General features: G+C 43.4%; 1 protein-coding gene across 1 annotated transcript in view; it reads right to left on the reverse strand.

Moving 5' to 3' along the window:
• Positions 1 to 20764, reverse strand: part of NTSR1 (neurotensin receptor 1) — a 103752-nt gene that overhangs the window by 10844 nt on the left and 72144 nt on the right. The window contains exon 2 of the mRNA XM_073309117.1: positions 18223 to 18424. Coding sequence (XP_073165218.1) covers positions 18223 to 18424 — 202 coding nt within the window. The remainder of the gene's footprint in view (positions 1 to 18222; positions 18425 to 20764) is intronic.

The following is a 20764-nucleotide window of genomic DNA, read 5'->3' on the forward strand; positions in this document are numbered from 1 at the left end:
GAAATCCTAACATGGAGTTTAGAACCTCTCTAGCAACATCTCTACTGATGAGAATGAAAGTATGTGTGAAAAGCCGGGGGCTCTCTACAATCAGAATGCATTTCATTATACGGTGATCTAGGGACAATTTCCAGACAAACCAAAAAAATTTTCATCAAGAGACACAATTAAGGCTACAAAGTACTTTAAAAACAAGTTTAATAGCATTTTAGGGCCTAGGTCTCCCCTCACTTTAACTGAATTACTCCTGATTTACACTGGTAAGTGGGACTAGAATCATGTCCTTGGAAGTTTTCCAAAATAAAGCAATCAGACCTTCCTGAAATTCATGAAAATTGCAATTCAGATTCCACCAGTAGCCCTGACTGTGTTCCCCAAGTCAGTTAAAAATGCTTCCATTTAGACCTGATCCAAATCCCACTGAAATCAATGGGAGTCTTTTAATTGACTTTGATGGGGTTTGGATCAAGCCCTTTATCACATGTCTGAAATTATTTCTTGACATCAGCCCAGGACCTTGGTAACTTGGTATTTTGTTTTATGAGGCACAGAGTTATGGCTGTTAGTCAGTCAGTCCGTGTTGACTGCACAAGTGCTGAAAATGACACATTTCCTATCAGTCCCCAAAAACGTTCTTTCTTCCTACAACTTGTTTCAAGCATATGACAGGAAAAATAAACGGAGAAACTCCTTCATGCCAGGAGGATGCAGCAGTGACTAATTCCTTTGGTCTAGCACAGTTAGTTCTCCTGCTGCTTTGAAGAGTCTTCCAAAGTGGAGTTGGCCTGTCTGCAAGATGCTAATAAAGTTCTAAGGTTAACCGGCTCAGTTTTGATTCATTTGGTTGTAGTCAGAGAACCATGATCATTCTAGTGAGTCTAACCTATAAACCAGGGTAACATAAGTGTAGCTTGTGACACCCAAAAGCTTATGCCTAAATAAATTTTTTAGTCTCTAAGGTGCCACAAGTACTCCTCAGGTTTTTTTGCTGATACAGACTAACATGGCTACCACTCTGATAAGTGTAGCTGTTAACTGAGCAACTTTTATATACTGAACAATAGGCTCTCACAGAGTGAATAGATAGAGCTGCAGGAGGGACCAGGAAACCAAAGTGGCTGGGACTGCTGGAATTCTTGAGGGTATTTCCTCCTTGAACCAACATTCTCTCTTCTAGGAGCTGAGACGGCTCCAATGGAAGCCAATGGGGAAACCCATTGACTCATCCAGAGTAGCATCAGGCCCACAAGAGCTATGGCTCAGATGTCGTTGCAGTTGTATCTGGGCTATCTACAGTTCTGTCAGAAATACAGCTTATGTCTGAGGTTTTTTTCGAAGATACCTTATGGATTTAAATGCTCAACTCTCATTCATTTTAATCTCAGGCTAAATGTCAATCGTTAGGCTCTACAGTCATGACATGGCGGTGAGGGAGGCACCTACCTTTAAATGTTCTGAGCAATTGATTCAACACAATTTAACCACTTCCAAACATCACCCTCTCCAGGCATTGAGACTTCCACAGTAGCTTCTCCTCCCCTCCCTGGTGCCAGCAATTCTCTCCAGTACTCCTCCCAGCCTCAAATCCTCAGACAGCTTTGGAGTGGAATAAGAATCACATTGCATTCCACACCTAGGAGATAACCTCTGTAATGACCAATGATAATCTTTCCCCACCAACTGCTGAGGGATAATTCAGAGGGCCTGATCCTGTCACGTGATGGGTGCCCTCCATACACCTTTTTGAGGAACCTCATCAGATGAGACACAAAAGTCAGAGGCGGAAGCTGGTAGAGCAGATGCAGAAGCAGCTGTAGCAGGGACTGATGGATGCTGATGATTGACTGGAAATTGTCTCCCCTCTGCTGTGTGCTCCAACCCCCCTCCTTCCCAGTCTCCTCACCTCCGCCTCATTCCACACCTGCCTCTCTTATCCTCTTTCTTCCTGCCTTGGCCCTGCCACCTCCCTCTCTTCAATGCTTCCATCCCTTCGTCTTTCCATCTACTAATCCCCAGCCCCCCGAATCATGGTACATGACATCTCTCAGTTCACTCTGCTTGTGTGTTCTTCCCCCTCTCCCCTTAATGTCTGTCCTGCCTATTTAGATTGTAAGCTCTTCAGGGCAGGGATTGATTCCTACTCTGTGTTGGGGCAGTGCCTGTCACAATGGGACCCCAATGTTGGTTATGCTCTAGTCACTAGCATAATAAACATGATTAATAATTTTAAAAAGTGAGCAGGGAAAGAGCTTTTTTTCCTTTTGAGGTTTTAGCTAAGACACAATGGAAAATAACATGCAACATTAACGAATCATGGACGATAAAGCCCAGTTGGTGGGTGGCTTTGTTAATCTAGATTATTTTAAAATCAGGGAATCAAGGGAAAGATTCTTTTCTTACAATGCATATTTCCAGCGCTGTAAGAAATGATAGGTGTCTGGCAGAATCCCAGCAGGAAACCTCAGTCAAAACAGCATAAAATAACAGCCATGGAGAAAAATCAGAGCTAAATATAGCCATCATATTGCTTTTCATCCCAAATGTGCTTTACAGATGGTAAGGGCCAAATTGTTCCTGGCCTTTATGTGGGCTCCTATGGGGATGGTAGACAGGAAAGATCCCTTTGAGGCCTATATAACAGCCAACTGCAGTCTGCAGCCTCTGTATTCAGGGAGGCACCCCTTTTCCCTGGGTGTGAACAGTGCCCCCAAAGAGTGGGGACTTGTCCCCAACCCTTTCCTCTTCACCAACAGGGCTGGTGCACAGAGGGGAATATGATGTGCCTTATGAGGGGGCATAGCAGCAGCGATGTTCCTCCTAGAGCAGTGGTTCCCAAAGTAGGGGCGCTGCTTGCTCAGGGAAAGCCCCTGGCGGGCCGGGCCGGTTTGCTTACCTGCTGTGTCCACAGGTTTGGCCGATCGCAGCTCCCAGTGGTCGTGGTTCACCGTTCTAGGCCAATGGGGGCTGCGGGAAGCGGCGTGGGCTGAGCCCTGGAGCACCCATGGAGTCGGTGCCTATGGCTTGAGCTGGGGATAAGTTGGCCCTCAAGTATCTTCTCAGTGTATGCGCAACGGGCCTCAGGTGGCACATGACCAGGATTCATCACCGAATTTGGATCATTCGCTTCCCCAGCCCAGGACAGGTACTGACGGGGAAAACGACGTGAACGCCGATCCCCTCCCCCCCCCACTCCCACTCTTGACTATGAGCTGGCATCAAGGCTCAGAGGAGATGATGTGCGTTGGTTGCAGGCATGTGATTTTCTTAATTAAAAGTACAGCTACACGATGCACTGAGGCTGGAAGAGGGGTACATTTGCAGAGGCTAGCTGTATTCCCCTGGGGCATTTGAAGCCCTTTCACGGATGCTGCAAAAGCCATTAATTTTGATAAGGTTTTTGGGAAAGGTAGGGTGTATGTTCCTGAGAGAAAGCTAGAGGATCTGTTATTGCTCTTTTGGCTGAATGAATTCATTATTTTGATGTGATTATTTTTTGGCTGCTGTGTGGTCACTGTTTGCAATTGTAGCTCTAATGAACTTTTATGGCACCTAGAGCTTTGTGACTTAAATCTAAAGAAATAACAAAATTAATAAATCCAATAAGGGCCTGATCCTGCCTTACTGGATCCTGACCATAGGAGCTTTGCCATTTACTTTGGTTGCTGCAGGCACAGACCTCAAATGAGACAAGGTGAGGGAGAAATGGGGCACTCTAGCATCTTTTTAAAACCATCTTCAAAGTCTTGAAGAGGGTGTGAAGTCATTTCTTCACAGTGGGAGGCAACAGGTGTCAGTTCCTCTCAGCCATCCTGCAGCACACACAAGAAAAGGATGTTTGAATAGTTGCAAAGTTCGGAGTGACATTGATAACTCCCAGGGAATTCATAGGCGGACTGAGACCCCATCTTCAATTCCTGCTGTGGTAAGAGTTAAAAAAAAATCCAGTAAACACAGATATTTCTGGTTTCAGAGTAGCAGCCGTGTTAGTCTCTAAGGTGCCACAAGTCCTCCTTTTCTTTTTGCGAAAACAGACTAACATATTTATTTGAGCATAAGCTTTTGTGAGCTACAGCTCACTTCATTGGATGTAGCTCACGAAAGCTTATGCTCAAATAAATTTGTTAGTCGCTAAGGTGCCACAAGTCCTCCTTTTCTTTTTGCAGATATTTCTGTGAGTGAAAAGCAACACACATCAGCCAGACCTGCTTTCTCCTGTAGAGCTGGGGCTATTTCCCTCAGCTGTGCCTTTTCCTTTACTTAGCAAAATTCACTAAAGCATGAATCACAGTTACTGCTATGCTCCTTCAAGTTTCCCAGTCATTCTGGATGGTAGCATTCAGCCAGCAGCAGCTGTCCAGGACCAGCTGTATTGTGGACTGCCATTCACAGAGCAGAGAGAGAATTAGACAACAGGTGTCCTCAAGGCTCATAACAAGAAGGACCGAAATTCTGTAGCAAAGTGTCTGGATTCCACAACACTCTAGTGTAGCAGACTGGACGTTTTGTGACAGCTCCTCTGAATTAAAAAAATGGAGCATTTTTACTGCATTTGAAAATAAATGATTTGCTCATTTATGTATCGTCTGTGCGATTCATTTTGATATTAAATCTAATGTATTTATGCTGCCCCCATGTATACTAACACTATATATAACACCATTGTAGAAGCTGCCAGGAAGAAAACAGAAGTTTTGTAAAGGGCCTCCAAAAGGTGTTACTTGTATGTATGCATGTTTTTACATACACACACAGTTTTCAGGTGCTAACACAGGGGTGGGCAAACTATGGCCCGCAGGCTGCATCTGGCCTGCGGGACCGTCCTGCCCGGCCCCTGAGCTCCTGGCCCAGGAGGCTCACCCCCAGCTCCTCCCTTGCTGTCCCCCCTCCCCTGTAGCTATGCCGCCGCGCGGACAGCGGGGCTGCGAGCTCCTGCCGCTCTGAGAGGCATGGTAAGGGGGTGGTGGCAGTGAACAAGTTGGGTAGGTGGTCCCGGGGGGCAGTCAGGGGACAGGGAGCGGTTGGATGGGGCTTGGGAGTCCCGGGGGGCCTATCTGGGGGTGGGGGAGGGATGGATAGGAGGCGGGGCAGTCAGATGACAGGGAGCAGGGGGGGTTTGGATGGGTGGGAGGTTCTGAGGGGTCAGTCAGGGGGTGGGAAGTGGGCGGGGGCCAGGCTGTTTGGGGAGGCACAGTCTTCCCTACCTGACCCTCCATACAGTTTCGCACCCCGATGTGGCTCTTGGGCCAAAATGTTTGCCCACCCCTGTGCTAACAAGTGCTTTAAAAATGGTCCCCAATAGATGCTTTTGGAGCAAGGTTTAACACTTGTGCACACACTGGTTTTATCCTTATTAAGATATTCTTATGGTTTGATTTTAAATACCAGATATGCAGCATCTCAAAAAAAAATGTTTTTCTACTGTGCTATTTATGATGTGTGGCATTGTGCATCTCAGCTGAGAAGGCCCTGCCCTGTATTTGTCACCCTTAATACTTATGTTTCAACTTTATTATCAACTGGATCAAGAATACATAGGGTGGCAAGCCAGCCCATCTCCAGCCACTCCCTGGGGTCCAATTCCAAACAGGGGCACATGTCAATTTTCATCTAAAAAACATTGAGTAAAAAACCTCCCCTTTTATCCCCTTCTCTTTCAGAAACCTAATGCCCCTTCTCTTTTCTCACACCTTGTTGAGCTAGGTGCTTACCAGGGAAAAGAGATGGGTTGTAAAAGGAATGCTGGATAAAGTAGATATTTAAACAATTTCTGTTGGATCAAAGACAATCATTTTGGTTCATTCAGGGATTTCTTCTAGAGGAGGCAGAGACTGTTGATTACATGTCACAGTTCAGCTTGGGTGAGCCCCCACCGTGCTGTGTTCTCAAAGAGAAATAGATGCGGTTGAGAGAGTTCATTTAATATCACAGCAGAGTAACAAGTGCTAAAGCAGAGCACACAGGATGACAGTGCCCTGGGGACTGACTCAACAGGAAACATTATCTTCTGCACCATGGTGCTGATCTGAAGCCCATTAAAGTTATTGGGCACCCTTCCACCAACTTCTGTGGGCTTTGGATCGGACCCCCTGGGTGCCTGCATAGGGTAGACTCAGGAATAAAAGGTGGGCAGGTTTCACAGTCTTGTGGGGAAGGTGGATTACAACAACATTGAATCAGCCTGTGGGTGACCCGCAGGAATGGTGTTCACGGGCCTGGAAATGGATTTTCTCTCTCTGTCATTTTTATGTTTTTAAAGACGGTCTGTCCTTTATTCCCCAAATTGCTATTTCCTTATTGAAAGAGACCGGGCCCATTATCTCTGCCCCTGAAGCAAAGGTGCTCCCAGCTGAGTCACACCGACACAGCGAATGCCCATTTATCACATCAAAACAAGCACCAGTCTTGTTCCTAGTGAACTCAAGGGCTGCTTTTAAATTGAGTTTGATAGGGACAGGATCGGGCCCATAAATGCAGCTATTTCCACATATGAAGACAATATGCTTCAACATCTGTAAGCAGAGCCACGGTGAACCAGAGCGGGGAGAAGCCAGACACAATCCCCTCGGAACTGAGAACGCCTGGCTTTGGCTTTTTATTTTCTTTCTACCCCATTTCTACATCTAACTTATTATTGAAAATCAGTTCAGTCCTTAAATGATTGCATCCGGGGTTTTCTGTTCTTTCTTAAACTAATTACAGCTTTATTTTTCCATCTGTTTAAAATGAATTACAAGAGTTCAGTGCTACGGCTGCTGCAATATTAGCTTTTAGCCATATTTTGCCTCTAATACTTTGGCTGATTTTTTAAAATTAAATCTGCAATTTTGAAAGTGACCTCAGGGGGATTTAGATGGCCAATTCCTATTAACATTAATTACACCCCAATCCCTTAGGCAGTTTTAAAAATCACAGTCTAGAAGTTTATTAAACCCTTTAAGCAAACTATGAGATGAACACATAAAGCATCCATACAAATCTGCATTTGACAGTCAGACTGAAGGTCTAGTAGAGTATTGTCTGATAAATATTCAGTGAATGAATGTATACAGAATGTAGCAAACCTTTGTTCTGCGTTGTGAAATCTAAACTGTTTTGAGACACAGTTATACATTCTATTCTTCATTAGAATTTTAACTTTGTAGTAGGGATGCCCAACAAAATAAAAGGCAAATATATACAGTACTAACTCACGTATCAGTTGTTCTATTGAAACATATCCTACTAGGCAGTGGAAAGACAAAATAAATGTTTAGAGGAAGAAAGCGGCAGACAAACAAAAGAAAGCATAGGTTGTTTAGTGTGCAGGAAGCCCTGCAGAGGAAGCTATGAATTTTGATGGATTTTTTTTTTATTTTGTAAAAGAAGATTTAAAAGATGCCAGTCTTGATTTTCTCAATAACATGCTAAACTAGAAATGAGGTTAATTTAGGGAGATAATTGTATTCGCTTACACACAGTATTTTATCTTAGCCTGTTTATCCTGCAGTGACAGGGAGATGGTCTAATGACCTAGCAGGGTTTTTCCATGTCTAACTTCTATGGGTACTCACAGTGTGTTAGTATAAACCTGGGAAAATGAATGGTCTCTAGAAAGGCACTGACCGACATGCAATGGCCTCCATTCTCAGTCCGTGTGCTGAGGGCAGGAATTATAGGAGGCACTTTAAACCACCTTTGTGCTCCACGTATTCTGGGGACATTTGGGAGCTTGTGTGGCTCCCAGCACTTGTTAAAGCAGTCTTGGGGGTGCACTAACTGATGCTCTGAACCTAAAAGGTTCACTATTGGCCCTGGGAAGCAGAGAGTTGTTGGAGAGGAGTGTGTTTGGCTGGAGTTCCTCCATAACTCACCCTGCCACTCTCAGCTCAATTTGCCCCCAAACTTTCTGCATTGGGGGCCACAACTCTACAACCTGCTTGTGCCAGGGCTTGTTTCTGTGCTTTGACTGGCCCTTTGTGCCACCACCGCGGTATAGAGAGGCCTTAATGGACTAGAGATCCTGCCCCTAGAATTTTGTTTATTACTCTCCATTGCTGCTAATGCCTTTGCAGGAGCTCAATGCTAGTTTTCTTTACTGATTCTGTTCAGCTGATGTTGGCAAACCCTGAGTATTTTCTCCCGATCTTTTTGAGCAGAGCGCTGAAATGAATGTGGCTGGGGGACAGTTGAGCAAAGGCAGAAGCACTTTGGCTACACAGCCATTTTTCCCAGCCTTATCTGAACTAAACATCTCAGCCTCTGGAGGGTTAGCCCGTCCGTAGCCATCCATCTCCAACACCTCTCAAGGAACGTGTACTCTGCTAGGCAATGACATCTCAGGGGCTTACATTAGGGATTTGCTTCAATGCTGATTTCTGGAGAGGCGGCTTTTATGTATACCCGTTTTATATGCTCATTTAGCTGATGCCTATGGAAAGTGTGTGTTACAGGTCCCCCACTGTGCCGGGGCTCGTTAACTCAAGCTGTAGCAATGCATGCTTTTAGTTCTGGAGGTCCCCAGTGTGTCAGCCAAGACGGTGGCCACCATGCCATGACAAGAGAAGATGTCACACAAAGAACAACAAACGGTACCATGTTATTTGAGATAAAAGACAGTTGTAAGGATTAGTGCCAGCAGTGGCTAGGAGGTCACTGAATACCCCAATAATTCTTGGAGAAGAGGTCGCGCTAACTTTGTGCAGTACATTACAGGCTTTGTGTAATATTTACACAATTATATTAATGTCTGTATGGGCATGATGCCAGGAGGAGCTGAGACTAGCAGCAGGTGTCAAGAGCTCTCAGCTCCCTTTGAAGTCAGTTGGAATTGAAGACCCATGGCATTTTACAAGAGACAACCTTCTGAAGCTGCTATAGAGGATGGCTCACTGGAGTCAGCATGAGGTTTGAAACCTCTAAGTACTCTGGAGCTGCTGATTTCAATTCCAGCAGGGTTGGCTCATTCCTTCACCCTTCCAAAGTAGATAAACTGAGATAATTGTTTTGGTGTCTTTTAGAGAAGACCTTAGAATCCAAGGGCCCAAACCTCCTCAACCAAGGAGTGCCACTGATTTCACTGGGACTGCTGGGATGGGTAAGCTTTTGCTGGAATTGGGCTCCAAGTTGCCGTGTGGGATTATGTCACACCAAAGGACCACCTGTTCTCCCTAGCATCCTTAAATTCAGTGTCTCATCTCTTCACTGTTGTGCACTATGGGCCTGATCCAAACCCTGATGAAGTCAATAGAAAGACTCCTTCTGACATCAGTGGGCTTGGCATCAGGCCCTGTATCAATGATCTGTGTGGCTGTGGCCCATCACCGCAGAGGTAGCTGCACTTCAGTGGGGGAAATGATCCCTATACATATGCAGCTTACAAAAGAAATAATAAGTAATAATAATAATAATTAATAACCACCACTCATTGTGACACAGAGGCCCATTGGTGGTTCACTACTCTGTGTCAGCAACTTTTGTCAGACCTAACATACTCAGTACACCTAACACTCTGTTGTCATCATATATACCCAAAAGGTGGCATGTAATATATCACTGGAATACTAATAACTCACTGATCATTAATATTCTTGTGTGATGTATATACAAGGTTTGTGCAAAGAATTGTGGATAGGTGCTAGAATTATATCCTTATAATGTGTTTGGCAAGCAAAGCATAAGCACAGTTTGTCTTAGAAAAAGGAGTGTGTATTTGCTTGTCTGACCAGCCTGGTCATCAGGCAGAGACAATTAACGTACATTTATATAAAAGGTAAACAAAGTCATTGAACTAGCAGTATGGGAGAATAGCCCTATCTTCATAGATAGGGGACTGAACCTAATGATAAGCAATTGAATCAACTGCTTGTATACAATATTACAAAGTGTATCAGGTAAGGTCCTTTATGAAAGCCTGTGAAACACTGGTGATTAAAATCATTGTGAAATATCTGCTTTAACTCTATATGAGGAATTATGGCTTCTCATTGACATTATGCTTTAACATCGGTGACCAAACACAGGGAAAAACAGGGGGAAAGGCAGCTAACTACCTGTCTCCAGTGTAAATGAAGCAGAGTGGAATCAAAACAGAGGACACTCTATTTACATACAAATCAGCAAGGGGACGGAGACTGCATTCCGAGGAAGCCTTCCTGCCTTTTGAAGCAGGGTCAATGAATTTTGGGAAGACAGCATGGTGTCTACACCCCAGCAGCTCTTTACTTCGGCTCTGAACAGGAACCAGGTTGTGACCCTCAGGGTCGCCGTCTGGATTCTGCCCTGCTCCTGGAGCAATATAACTGCATGCTGCCCCTTAGCATGCTGGATACTAAGGTTACCCTTCCAAGCCCACTCTGACTATGAATTCTACACCCTGGACACTGGGCTGTGTGTTTGCCCTTTTGTGGCATGCTGGTGAGTAATTACCTGATCGTGCCATTTTACCACTGACTTCACTGCGTGAAGGATCAAGCCCTAAAGGCTCAAACAAACTCTCTCCAGGGGCACTTCATCCCACGTTTGAAAATATTTTCTCATTTGTAACCATCCACTCTGAGACTTGGAATTGAAATATGATAATTTTTTATTGTGTCACGTCCACCTGCTACCTGGTTATTGTGGCATTGATAACGTTAGGAGGTCTGACAGTGTCCCTGGTTTGTTTTAAAGGGACAGGAGCATTTGCTTCATTTCTCATCCAGCCCTAATTTGGCTGCCCCCAACCTGCATGTCTAGTATCCAACGTAGGGCAAGATTTTATCTGTGTTCACTGGCATGTTTTAAATATTAGGTATTAAAATACCAGTTGTTCTTGTTTTTTAAAGCATATATTACTGTGTGCATCAGTCGGTATGTAAGTACTTTTCAAATATTGAAAACATTTTAAAATACTTATGAATGAATTAAAAAAGCAGGTACTGAATGGTGAAATGTGAGAATTATTTGGCTTATTGCCTGACTAAATTGGCTAAATGTATTTGAAAACAATTGATGTTAATTTTTCTTTAAATGCTTGCACCCAAAGGAAACCTGCACAATACCTTCAAAAGACAAGCCTGCGAACTTAAACTCATAACGCTACTGGACACCAAAACTCATGGACTCAACAGTGACACTGGTTTCATGGCTCATTCTAACAATTTGTAACAACACCTGCCTGCTAACCCCTAATAACCCACTTCAAACTCCTTTTGTGTCACTGTCCAACCTTTATTGCCTACTCCATTTCAAGTGGCCTCTACAACTTGTGTTACCCCTTATGCTTAACAATCTGCATTTCAAGTGGCCTCTACAACTTGTGTTACCCCTTATGCTTAACAATCTGTCCCAACTTGTCTGTAGCTCAGCCACTCTGATTTCCTTCCCAAGCCCTGAAGAAGAGCTCTGTGTAGCTTGAAATCTTGTACCCAGAGGTGAAAGTGAGCCGGTGCGCCCCGGTATGGGGTACTGGCAAGAGCCGGTGCACCGTACCGGGGTGGATCGGCTTCCCCAGGCACAATTTAAAGGGCCTGTGGCTCCCAGCAGCAGCTGGAGCCCCCAGCCCTTTAAATTGCTGCCAGAGCCCTGGGGTAGTGGTGGCGGGGCTGGGGCGGTGATTTAAAGGGCTGGGGCGGTAGCCGCGGACGAGCCCTGGGCCCTTTAAATCGTTCCCATAGCCCCGCCGCCGCTTCCCCAGGGCTCCGGCAGGCTCCAGGGATGATTTAAAGGGCCCAGGGTGGTAGTGGCGGCTGGAGCCCTGTCCCTGGAGCCATCGGGAAGTGGTGGTGGGACTCCAGGGACGATTTAAAGGGCCCAGGGCTCCGCCCGCTGCTACCGCCCAGGGCCCTTTAAACCACTGCCAGAGCCCCCAGCTGCCGCTGTTACCCTGGGGAAGGGGAAGGAGGCACTTGCCAGTACTGGGTGGGCCAGGACTGGCTCTGATCTTCCCCAGCCCCACCCCTTCCGGGGGCCAGAGCCGATCTCAGCCCAGCCCCATACCGGTCAGTCCCTAGACGTACTTTCACCCCAGCTTGTACCTTTCACCAAGAGAAGTTGGTCCAATAAAGATATTCCCTCACCTATATTGTCTTTTTTAATGGTTTCTGTATGAGAAGAGCAAATAATCAGCAGATAACAGATGGCAAGTTTTTACACACTGCAGGCTATATATTAGGAGATGTTATGTACATATATGCATAAAAGACTCAAGTCTTAGAAGACCGTAAGCCCTGGATTCATGAACCACTTTACTGTTGGCAGATAGTGGATTTGTTTAGGCAAAAGGTTTCTTACTACAGAACAAAGTCAAATGAGCAGAACACCAGGAACCACAGCTGCACAGAAGTTTCACACTTCTTGGGACATCATTCAGTAGTAAAGAGGTTAAGCTCAGCACTATTTAATAATTAACATTAATCATAATTAATAATCAGAGAACTGGAAGGAAAATTTGGGGCAGGGAAAGGCAAAACTGTATGCATTCTATTCATGGAGATTCAGAGTGAACATGCTGACACACAGAGGCAATTACCCAGAACTGTCCTCATAAGATACTGGCAAGAAGCCAGCTCTTTGAGCTCTTTGAATTTTGATTCTCACACCCACACTGACATCTGGGTAGGACTAAGATCAGAAACCCACAAATTTAATGAATTGCCAGTCTGGTCTACATAGCAGCCCAACTCATACCTTCTTTGGCTCTGAACTTCCTCATTATTTAGGACACAACTAAAAGTAAATGTAGCCAAGAAAGGATGTAAATGCTAGCAAATAATGTGTTAATTCATGAGCTATTGATTCTGAGTGCCATTAGCCTCTTTTGGTAACATACTGCTCTAATTTATTGTGCTGAGTGAATTCAGAGCTGCCAAGTCTAGCCTATGATATTCCAATGGTTGGATGAAAACATACTTTCTGAGAGCGGTTAGGAATCTTAAAGCAGTGAAATTAGAACATAAGAATGGTCATACTAGGTCAGATCAATGGTCCATCTAGCCTAGTACCCTGTCTTCCGACAATGGCCAGTGCCAGATGCATCAGAGGGAGTGAACAGAACAGGGCAATTATCAAGTGATCCATCCCCTGTTGTCCAGTCCCAGGTTCTGGCAGTCAGAGGTTTAGGGACACCTAGCGTATGGGGTTGCGTCCCTTGACAAGCTTGGGTAATTACATGATATGGAGTTACTGTACCAATGAGGAATGGATGCTGCACACTCCTATGGGTGGTGGAGCAGGTATTTATATGAACTCTTGTGCACACTGCCCCCTGGTGTTGCTGCCGAAGCAATGCTGAAACGCTTTGCTTCACGGCCACACTCTGATCACGGCCACACTCTGATCCTGACTTGGGGAGTCTAAACCAACGTAATTTGTACTGAAGCCCTAATCATAGAATCATAGAATATCGGGTTGGAAGGGACCTCAGGAGGTCATCTAGTCCAACCCCCTGCTCAAAGCAGGACCAATCCCCAACTAAATCATCCCAGCCAGGGCTTTGTCAAGCCTGACCTTAAAAACCTCTAAGGAAGGAGATTCCACCAACTCCCTAGGTAACACATTCCAGTGCTTCACCACCCTCCTAGTGAAAAAGTTTTTCCTAATATCCAACCTAACCCTCCCCCACTGCAACTTGAGACCATTACTCCTTGTTCTGGCAAATGTCTAATGTGCAACAGCTTTCCTGAGCATTGGCACTAAATCTTCAAGGTGAAAATTTGCCTGGAAAAAATAATAATATAATAATTAACAAAAGCTTCTTTACTTGGAGAAAAGACCCATGTCTTACAGTGTCTTAAAGAGACACCTATTTGTGAATAAATTCTTTTATAAGGGAGTCACTCTTGGGGAATGAGAGGTATAAATTTAGTTTTTTGCATTGTTATTCATGAAGAAATCTATCTTCCTTCATCTAAAGGATACAACTCAGTGTCAGGACAAAGGTGTTGGGGCTGAGCGAGAAAAGACTGATACTTGATAAATAGAAATAGGCAGAAGTATTAAAAATAGAATAAAATATTAATCCATTGAGGTGCTGATATGGCTTCCACCCTTGTAATATCTAAATGCCTCCCAAGCATTAATACATTTATCTTCATACTAGCCCTGTGAGGTATTATTATCCCCATTTTTGAGATGGTTAAGGAAGGCATAGAGAGATTACATGACTTACCCGTGGTCAGACAAGAAGACTGCAATGAAGCTGGGAACGGAACAATGCCTCCTGGGTCCCCAGTGAGTTGCTTAGCCACAGGATCATCCTTTCTCTCACTAAGTGCTAGACAAGATAGTGTTCAGAATGCCTCAGCCTCGTCTATCACAGCCTCCATCAGAGCTGTGGTGCTGCACTCATTGGGAATAATGGACCTGAAAAATCCTAGGGTGACATCCTGGCGCCATGGACGTCAATAGGAGTTTTGCCATCAATAGGGCTAAGATTTCACTCCTGGGTAGACCAGGTCGAACAGACATCATAGCAGGGAAAGCATTTCAGCTTCAACCAAGGTAATGATGACAGTGGCTGTATGGAAAACCACCAGAAAAACTGTCACACTGTACTTTATACCTGCGACTGTCACCATATAAAACAGAAGAGAAGCGTCTTTTATTAGAATGTTTTCTGTGCCTTTTTTTAACTGATTCTGTTCTATCACCTCCCAGTTTATTCTCCAGATTCCTTTGCTTTTCCCTTGTCCCATTAAGTTAAGACATCAAGTTTGCCATAGGTCAGCTCTATTTCCAGGTTCGAGATCTTTGATTTGACCTGTGTCTGAACCACAGCTCTGCACAGAAATAAAGGGAACAAAGCAATCTCTGCATTGCCTCAAATGTTATTGACTAAAACATTTTTGATTAAAATTCTGTCAGCAGTTTTGCTCTTGGCTTCATTTATAAACTCTACCACCAAGAGTGTGTACATATGAGCATATGTGCTGAATAGATTTATGGACTCTGTGTATAGAAAGCAAGAAGATAAATCGTGTTACCCACAACAATGGGCAACCAGAAACTCTCAGTGTCACTTCAATAGGCACCCACAATAGCCCAATTTCTCCAGGTAATTATCCTGAACGCCCATGCAAATGGTTGGTTAGACAACATATGCATTCTGTGACGGGGCAAGGCCAGATGGCTATAGAAAAGTAGTGGGAGATAGATATATTAGCTCCAGGCTAAACAAATCCCTGGTACCAGGTTAAGTGAAATGGAAGCTGCTCCAGGTCAATTAAGACACCTGGGGCCAATTAAGAACTTTCCAGAAGGCAGGGAGAATGCTAGGTTGATTGGGACACCTGAAGCCAATCAGGGGCTGGCTGAAACTAGTTAAAAGCCTCCCAATCAGTCAGGTGGGTGTGCATGTCAGAAGCTGTGGGAGGAAGTTGTGCTGTTGGAGAGGCTGAGTAGTACACACCATATCAGGCACAAGGAAGGAGGCCCTGAGGTAAGGGTGAAGTGGAGCTTGAGGAAGTGAGGGCTGCTGTGGGGGAAGTAGCCCAGGGAATTGTACATGTCATGTTTCTAAAAGGTCAGCTACCATAGCTGATACTATTAAAGTCCCTGGGCTGGAGCCTGGAGTAGAAGGTGGGGCCGGGCTCCCCCCTCCCCCTTTGCCCCCTGATTAATCACTGAGACTGGGAGACAACAGAGACTGTGCAAGGAAGGATAACTTCTCCTCACCTCCCTCGCTGGCTTATGATGAAAATGGCTCAGTAGACTGTGACCCTTGTCTCTAGAGAGAGCAGGGTTACGTGGAAGGTCACAGTGAGCCTCTGAGGCTAGTGAAATCCACCAGGAAACGCAGGACCCACAGAGGCAAGGACAGAGCTTTGTCACAACTCCTAGTTATGGCAATGGTCTGTGCAACCGCAATAACTGTGTGTGCAAATGTGAATCCATTATTTGCCTGGGCATGTTTGCAAAAGCTGGGCCTGGATGTCTCTCTGAACCATATTTAAATTATTCAGAAGTTTGGGTTGGCTGTAGTTCACTGAAGCCCACAGTTTATTCCTGTGAATGGGTGCACAATGTGGGCTGGGGGAAAGATGCAAAATGCAGCCTCTGTGCAGCCACAAATGCAATCTTCATGCTTGCCTGAGCACATGGAGTGCTTGCTGCTCCAAAGGAATGGAAGAGGATGGGTAGGAGGTGTGGTCCATTACACTGAAAAGGTAAATTCCACATGTATCCGGGGCAGTTCTGGAAGATGTACTAAGCTGGGTGCCCTCTTGGACAGCACGACTCAGGAAAACCTTCAGTGCAGGACTGTACTGATATGGCACAACTGAACCCTGAGTGGCGTTAGTGTAAATGTGCAGATGGAACCATTCCTGCTGCTCCACAATGCAGTTCCTCCTTCTCCTTGCTGACATCGAGTGAATGCTGGAACTCGGTCCAGCCACAGAACCCATTAACATGGCCTCCGGAGCAAAACCTCAGCAGCTCTTCACCACTGCCAGTGAGCAGTAAACGGAAAAGAAAATAACCCTGTCCCTCAGAGAGAAATGATAACACTGTCCAAACCCTCCCAGGTAATGAAAAACACAAACAAACTGTCCTCAGGGACTTAAACTGTCTCCTTTGAAACCTCAAGTCATAAAAGTAGAAACCAGTGAAAAAATGGGCTACGTGTGTTCTTGGTGAAATCAGTGGAGCTGGTTGTGACATTTTAACGTTATTGTTTCAAATGTGCTGTGAAAATGTCAATTTTTGCAGGGGGAAAATATTTCATCAGAAGTTTGAAGGGATGGAAATTCATGATTTTTTGTCTGAAGTTTAGGATTCTGCCATTGTCACCAACAGAAATGGTGAAATGGCAAAGTTGAACCCTGGATCAAAGCTGTGAATATCTGTCAAAGACAAAGCAGGTGAGGTGATATCTTTTGATTCTCACCATCAGAAGTTGGTCCAATAAAAGATATCACGTCACCCACCTTGTCTCTATAGTATCCTCGGACCAACACGGCTGCAACAACACTACATACAATATCTGCCAAAGTCTCTTTTCACACACAGATACATTTTAAGTGAAAAAACGAGTCTTCTGCACAGCTCCAATAAAGTAAAGAATATTTTCACAGCAGCTATTGACTTTACTGTGTGGTAAGGAAAATAAATTGGACTAGAAAATACCAAGGGATGGATTTTGAGAAGAGTCTCCATGCAAAAACTGAAGTGCATTTGCATGCATAATTACTGTGACTGCATACACAAACAGCGTTAATTGCACATGCAGCTGAGATCATTGTGCACATGTTTTCTATTCACTGTTGTGTGCATAAGGTGGTCAAAGTACAGATCCAAATCTTTGACTATACAAGTTATCCGTAGCATCTTGCTGCTTAGCTCTTGAGCTGCTGGTAAAACCACAAGTTATAATTAAAATGGCTTCAGTATTTGGGCCCTGACTCAAGAAAGCTCACCTATTTGGGATGGCACTTTAGCACATGCTTAATTTTAAGCACATACTTCAGTGTTTTTCTAAATAAGGATGGACTTCAAGATGGACTTAAGTGCTCCCACAAATTATCTTGCAACTGTAAAACCTTAAATTTGTCATCCATTCACTAGTGATGAGACACAAGACCAGTAACATGTTCGGTTAGAGTCAGTTAAAAATGGAAAAAAACAATTCTTCAGGAAATTCAGAAGTTGTTTCCACTTTAAAGTTTGAATAATTTTTTGATTATAATAATAAGTATAATAATTATTGATTACTATAATAATAATTTTGATTTCCCCCCGAGGACAATAAAATAAGTGATATCCAGGAGGTTGGGTTTACTTATGTTATTCCAATTTTTCCAAACTACTCTAACTTTTGAATAGCTTCTGAGTAGCAGTCAGAGAATTTCATTTTTCTGTTTGTCACTCTTCGACTTTTCCAAGGCTGAGGATTTGGAAAAGTTAGAGTGTGGCAAATGGAAAATGAAAAAAAGAAAAAGAATGAAAAACTCCCCAAACCCTAGATAGCATTTATTTTACTGCATTCCTTGGCAAACATGGGGAAAAAAGGGGAAAGGAAAAAAGAAAAAGGGAGAAAAACAAAACAAAAAAATGAAAATTTGGGGGTCTGAGGAAAAACTGGAAAATTTTGTAAACCAAAAACTTTCTTGTGGAAGTTTTGGCCTTCAAAAGAGGCCATTTTTCATTGGGAAAAAAAGATTTGGAGAAAAACTGCAACCAGATCTACTGCTGGTGTCTGTAATTCTACCAGGTATGTCCCAGAACATGTTGCTAACTCATTCAATGTTTAACATCACAGGTACATACGCAGGACTCTCACTCCGTGCTTCAGAGCTTGCACACGGCTGGGCTCCATGGACATGCTGAGCATCGTCTGCTGCCCTCCAATAATGCAGACCTGGTTTTCTTGTGCTGCTTGCTTGAACATGATGATGAGCTGGTTGGCGATGATACTATTCAGAACAGAAATGACGACCATTGGAAACACAAAGGAGATGAACGTGTTGACCTGCAGGAGATACAAATGGCAAACCCACATAGGATTTCAATCAGAAGATCATATTTTATTTCACATGATATCAGATAAATAGCATGCAACGGAGACCTACAGGCTACACCTTTAGCTTTTGGAATGCAGGACTTATTGCACAGAGGGGAAACTTAAACAAAGGTGAAATAAGTTCACTCAGGTGGCAGAAAATTGGATGCAAGTGGCTAAATCAATTTTTCTTCAGTTATAGTGCCTTGTCCCTATATCAATGCAATATGTTGATTGAAATAAACCATTGATGTTTTTATCCACATGACCAGCAGGATACTTCTCAGCTTTCATAGTATACGGTAGCTCTTATCAATGTTTTCTGAATAATAGTTTCTTATTGTATTCTTTTCTTACCATGGGCAATTCTTGGGCTTAGTTTTCTTCTGTTGCATTCAGAATACTGGCCTTTCCTTGTAGATTTAATGATAGTTTTTTGTTAGCTGGTGATCAAATTATCCAATAACCATTGTACTCTAAGAATGAAAATTGATCGGAATAAAAAGTGGAAGTTGTATTGTTTTTAATAGAAATTATTTGGTTCCTGGGGTTTTGATAAAATTAAATGGAAGATCAAATTACCCAGTGATTGCCTCAAGTGGAAGACATTGTTAACATCAAACAGAAACATTTGTGCATTCTCACTGTAGTATCTACAAACTCAGCCAGGAAGTGAGTTTAACAAGCAATTGCTTCAAGAAAATTAGAGGCATCTACATCTTGAGGATGCACTTTTAATCCATGCCAAGACTCAGTGTGATAAGGTCGCAGCCACTTTATATTGCCACTCCAGTGTCATAAAACTCTGGTTCATCTGCACAGCACAGTGAGAGAGAGAGCAAGAGAGAGTTAGGAGAGAGAATGTACACTGGCATGAAACTCTGAGCTGAAACCTGACGAGCACATATCAGACTAACAAGCCTCTTCCTCCTATACATTTGAATTGGAAAGCTTATTATGTATTTCCCACCATGATTATTATGGCCTGATTCAAAACCCATTGAGGTCAATGGGCGTCTTTATACTCCTAGACTCTGGCGACTGTACATTTGTAAAAAGAATGAGGAGTACTTGTGGCACCTTAGAGACTAACAAATTTATTTGAGCATAAGCTTTCGTGAGCTGCAGCTAACTTCATTGGAATGCATGCAGTGGAAAATACAGTAGGAATATGTGTGTGTGTGTGTATATATATACACACACCCATATATATATATATATACACACACACACACCCATATATATATATACACACACACACACACACACACACACACATACATATTATAGATATATATACACACATACAAAGAACATGAGAAAATGAGTGTTGCCATACTAACTATAATGAGAGTAATCAGTTAACGTGGGTGTTTCTCCTGCTGATAACAGCCCACCTTAACTGATCACTCTCATTAGAGTTGGTATGGCAACACCCATTTTTTCATGTTCTCTGTGTATATATATCTTCCTACTGTATTTTCCACGGCATGCATCCGATGAAGTGAGCTGTAGCTCACGAAAGCTTATGCTCAAATAAATTGGTTAGTCTCTAAGGTGCCACAAGTCCTCCTCGTTCTTTTTGCTGATACAGACTAACACGGCTACCACTCTGAAACCTGTACATTTGTAGGAACTGAAAGTATTATAGGTCTAGCTGTAGGTAGTTAGCATTTATATTTAACCCAACAGCACTGGCAGTATTGCAAGAGAAATGTGTAGTTAAGTGTCTATCACTCTTTTGAAACCTTTGTCCAGAAAGCTCAAATTTCTAGAGTGGAAAATGAGCTACAGTGATGGCAAGGAAATCATTTAACTAGCGGGTTCTGTGGACATCATAAACTACAAGAGCAGTGTCTGAGTAGTTTATGATATCCACATGGAATTGTTTCCATCTTAGTCGTCCATGAAGCACCACAAGCCATAAGCCTTAAAAAAAATTAATGGATGCAACAGTTTTAAAATTTCAAAACATTTACAATATTTAAACCATTTACTACAAGTGTTTGAAACCATTAAAACAATTTTGTTAAGACTAAAAATTATAGGGATTTTTGCCAGAGTCAAAATTAGCATTTTAACAGAGATCATTCTAACTTCATTTCCCAAAATGGCCAGGTCTCCATCACATCTGAATGGTCTAAAACAATAAATCAAAATCCATCGTTTGAAAGTCAAATAAACAGATGATAACTTATTAAAAGAATGGTTTCGTATGCTGTTATTTCCACCAGCTGTGTCTCAATCTAATTCAGACATGGTGACTATCCACTTGGATGATGAGTGCATTATAAATGTCATGAAGGAATG

The sequence above is a fragment of the Lepidochelys kempii genome, chromosome 13 (assembly GCF_965140265.1).
Source record: "Lepidochelys kempii isolate rLepKem1 chromosome 13, rLepKem1.hap2, whole genome shotgun sequence".
Lineage (NCBI taxonomy): Eukaryota > Metazoa > Chordata > Testudines > Cheloniidae > Lepidochelys > Lepidochelys kempii.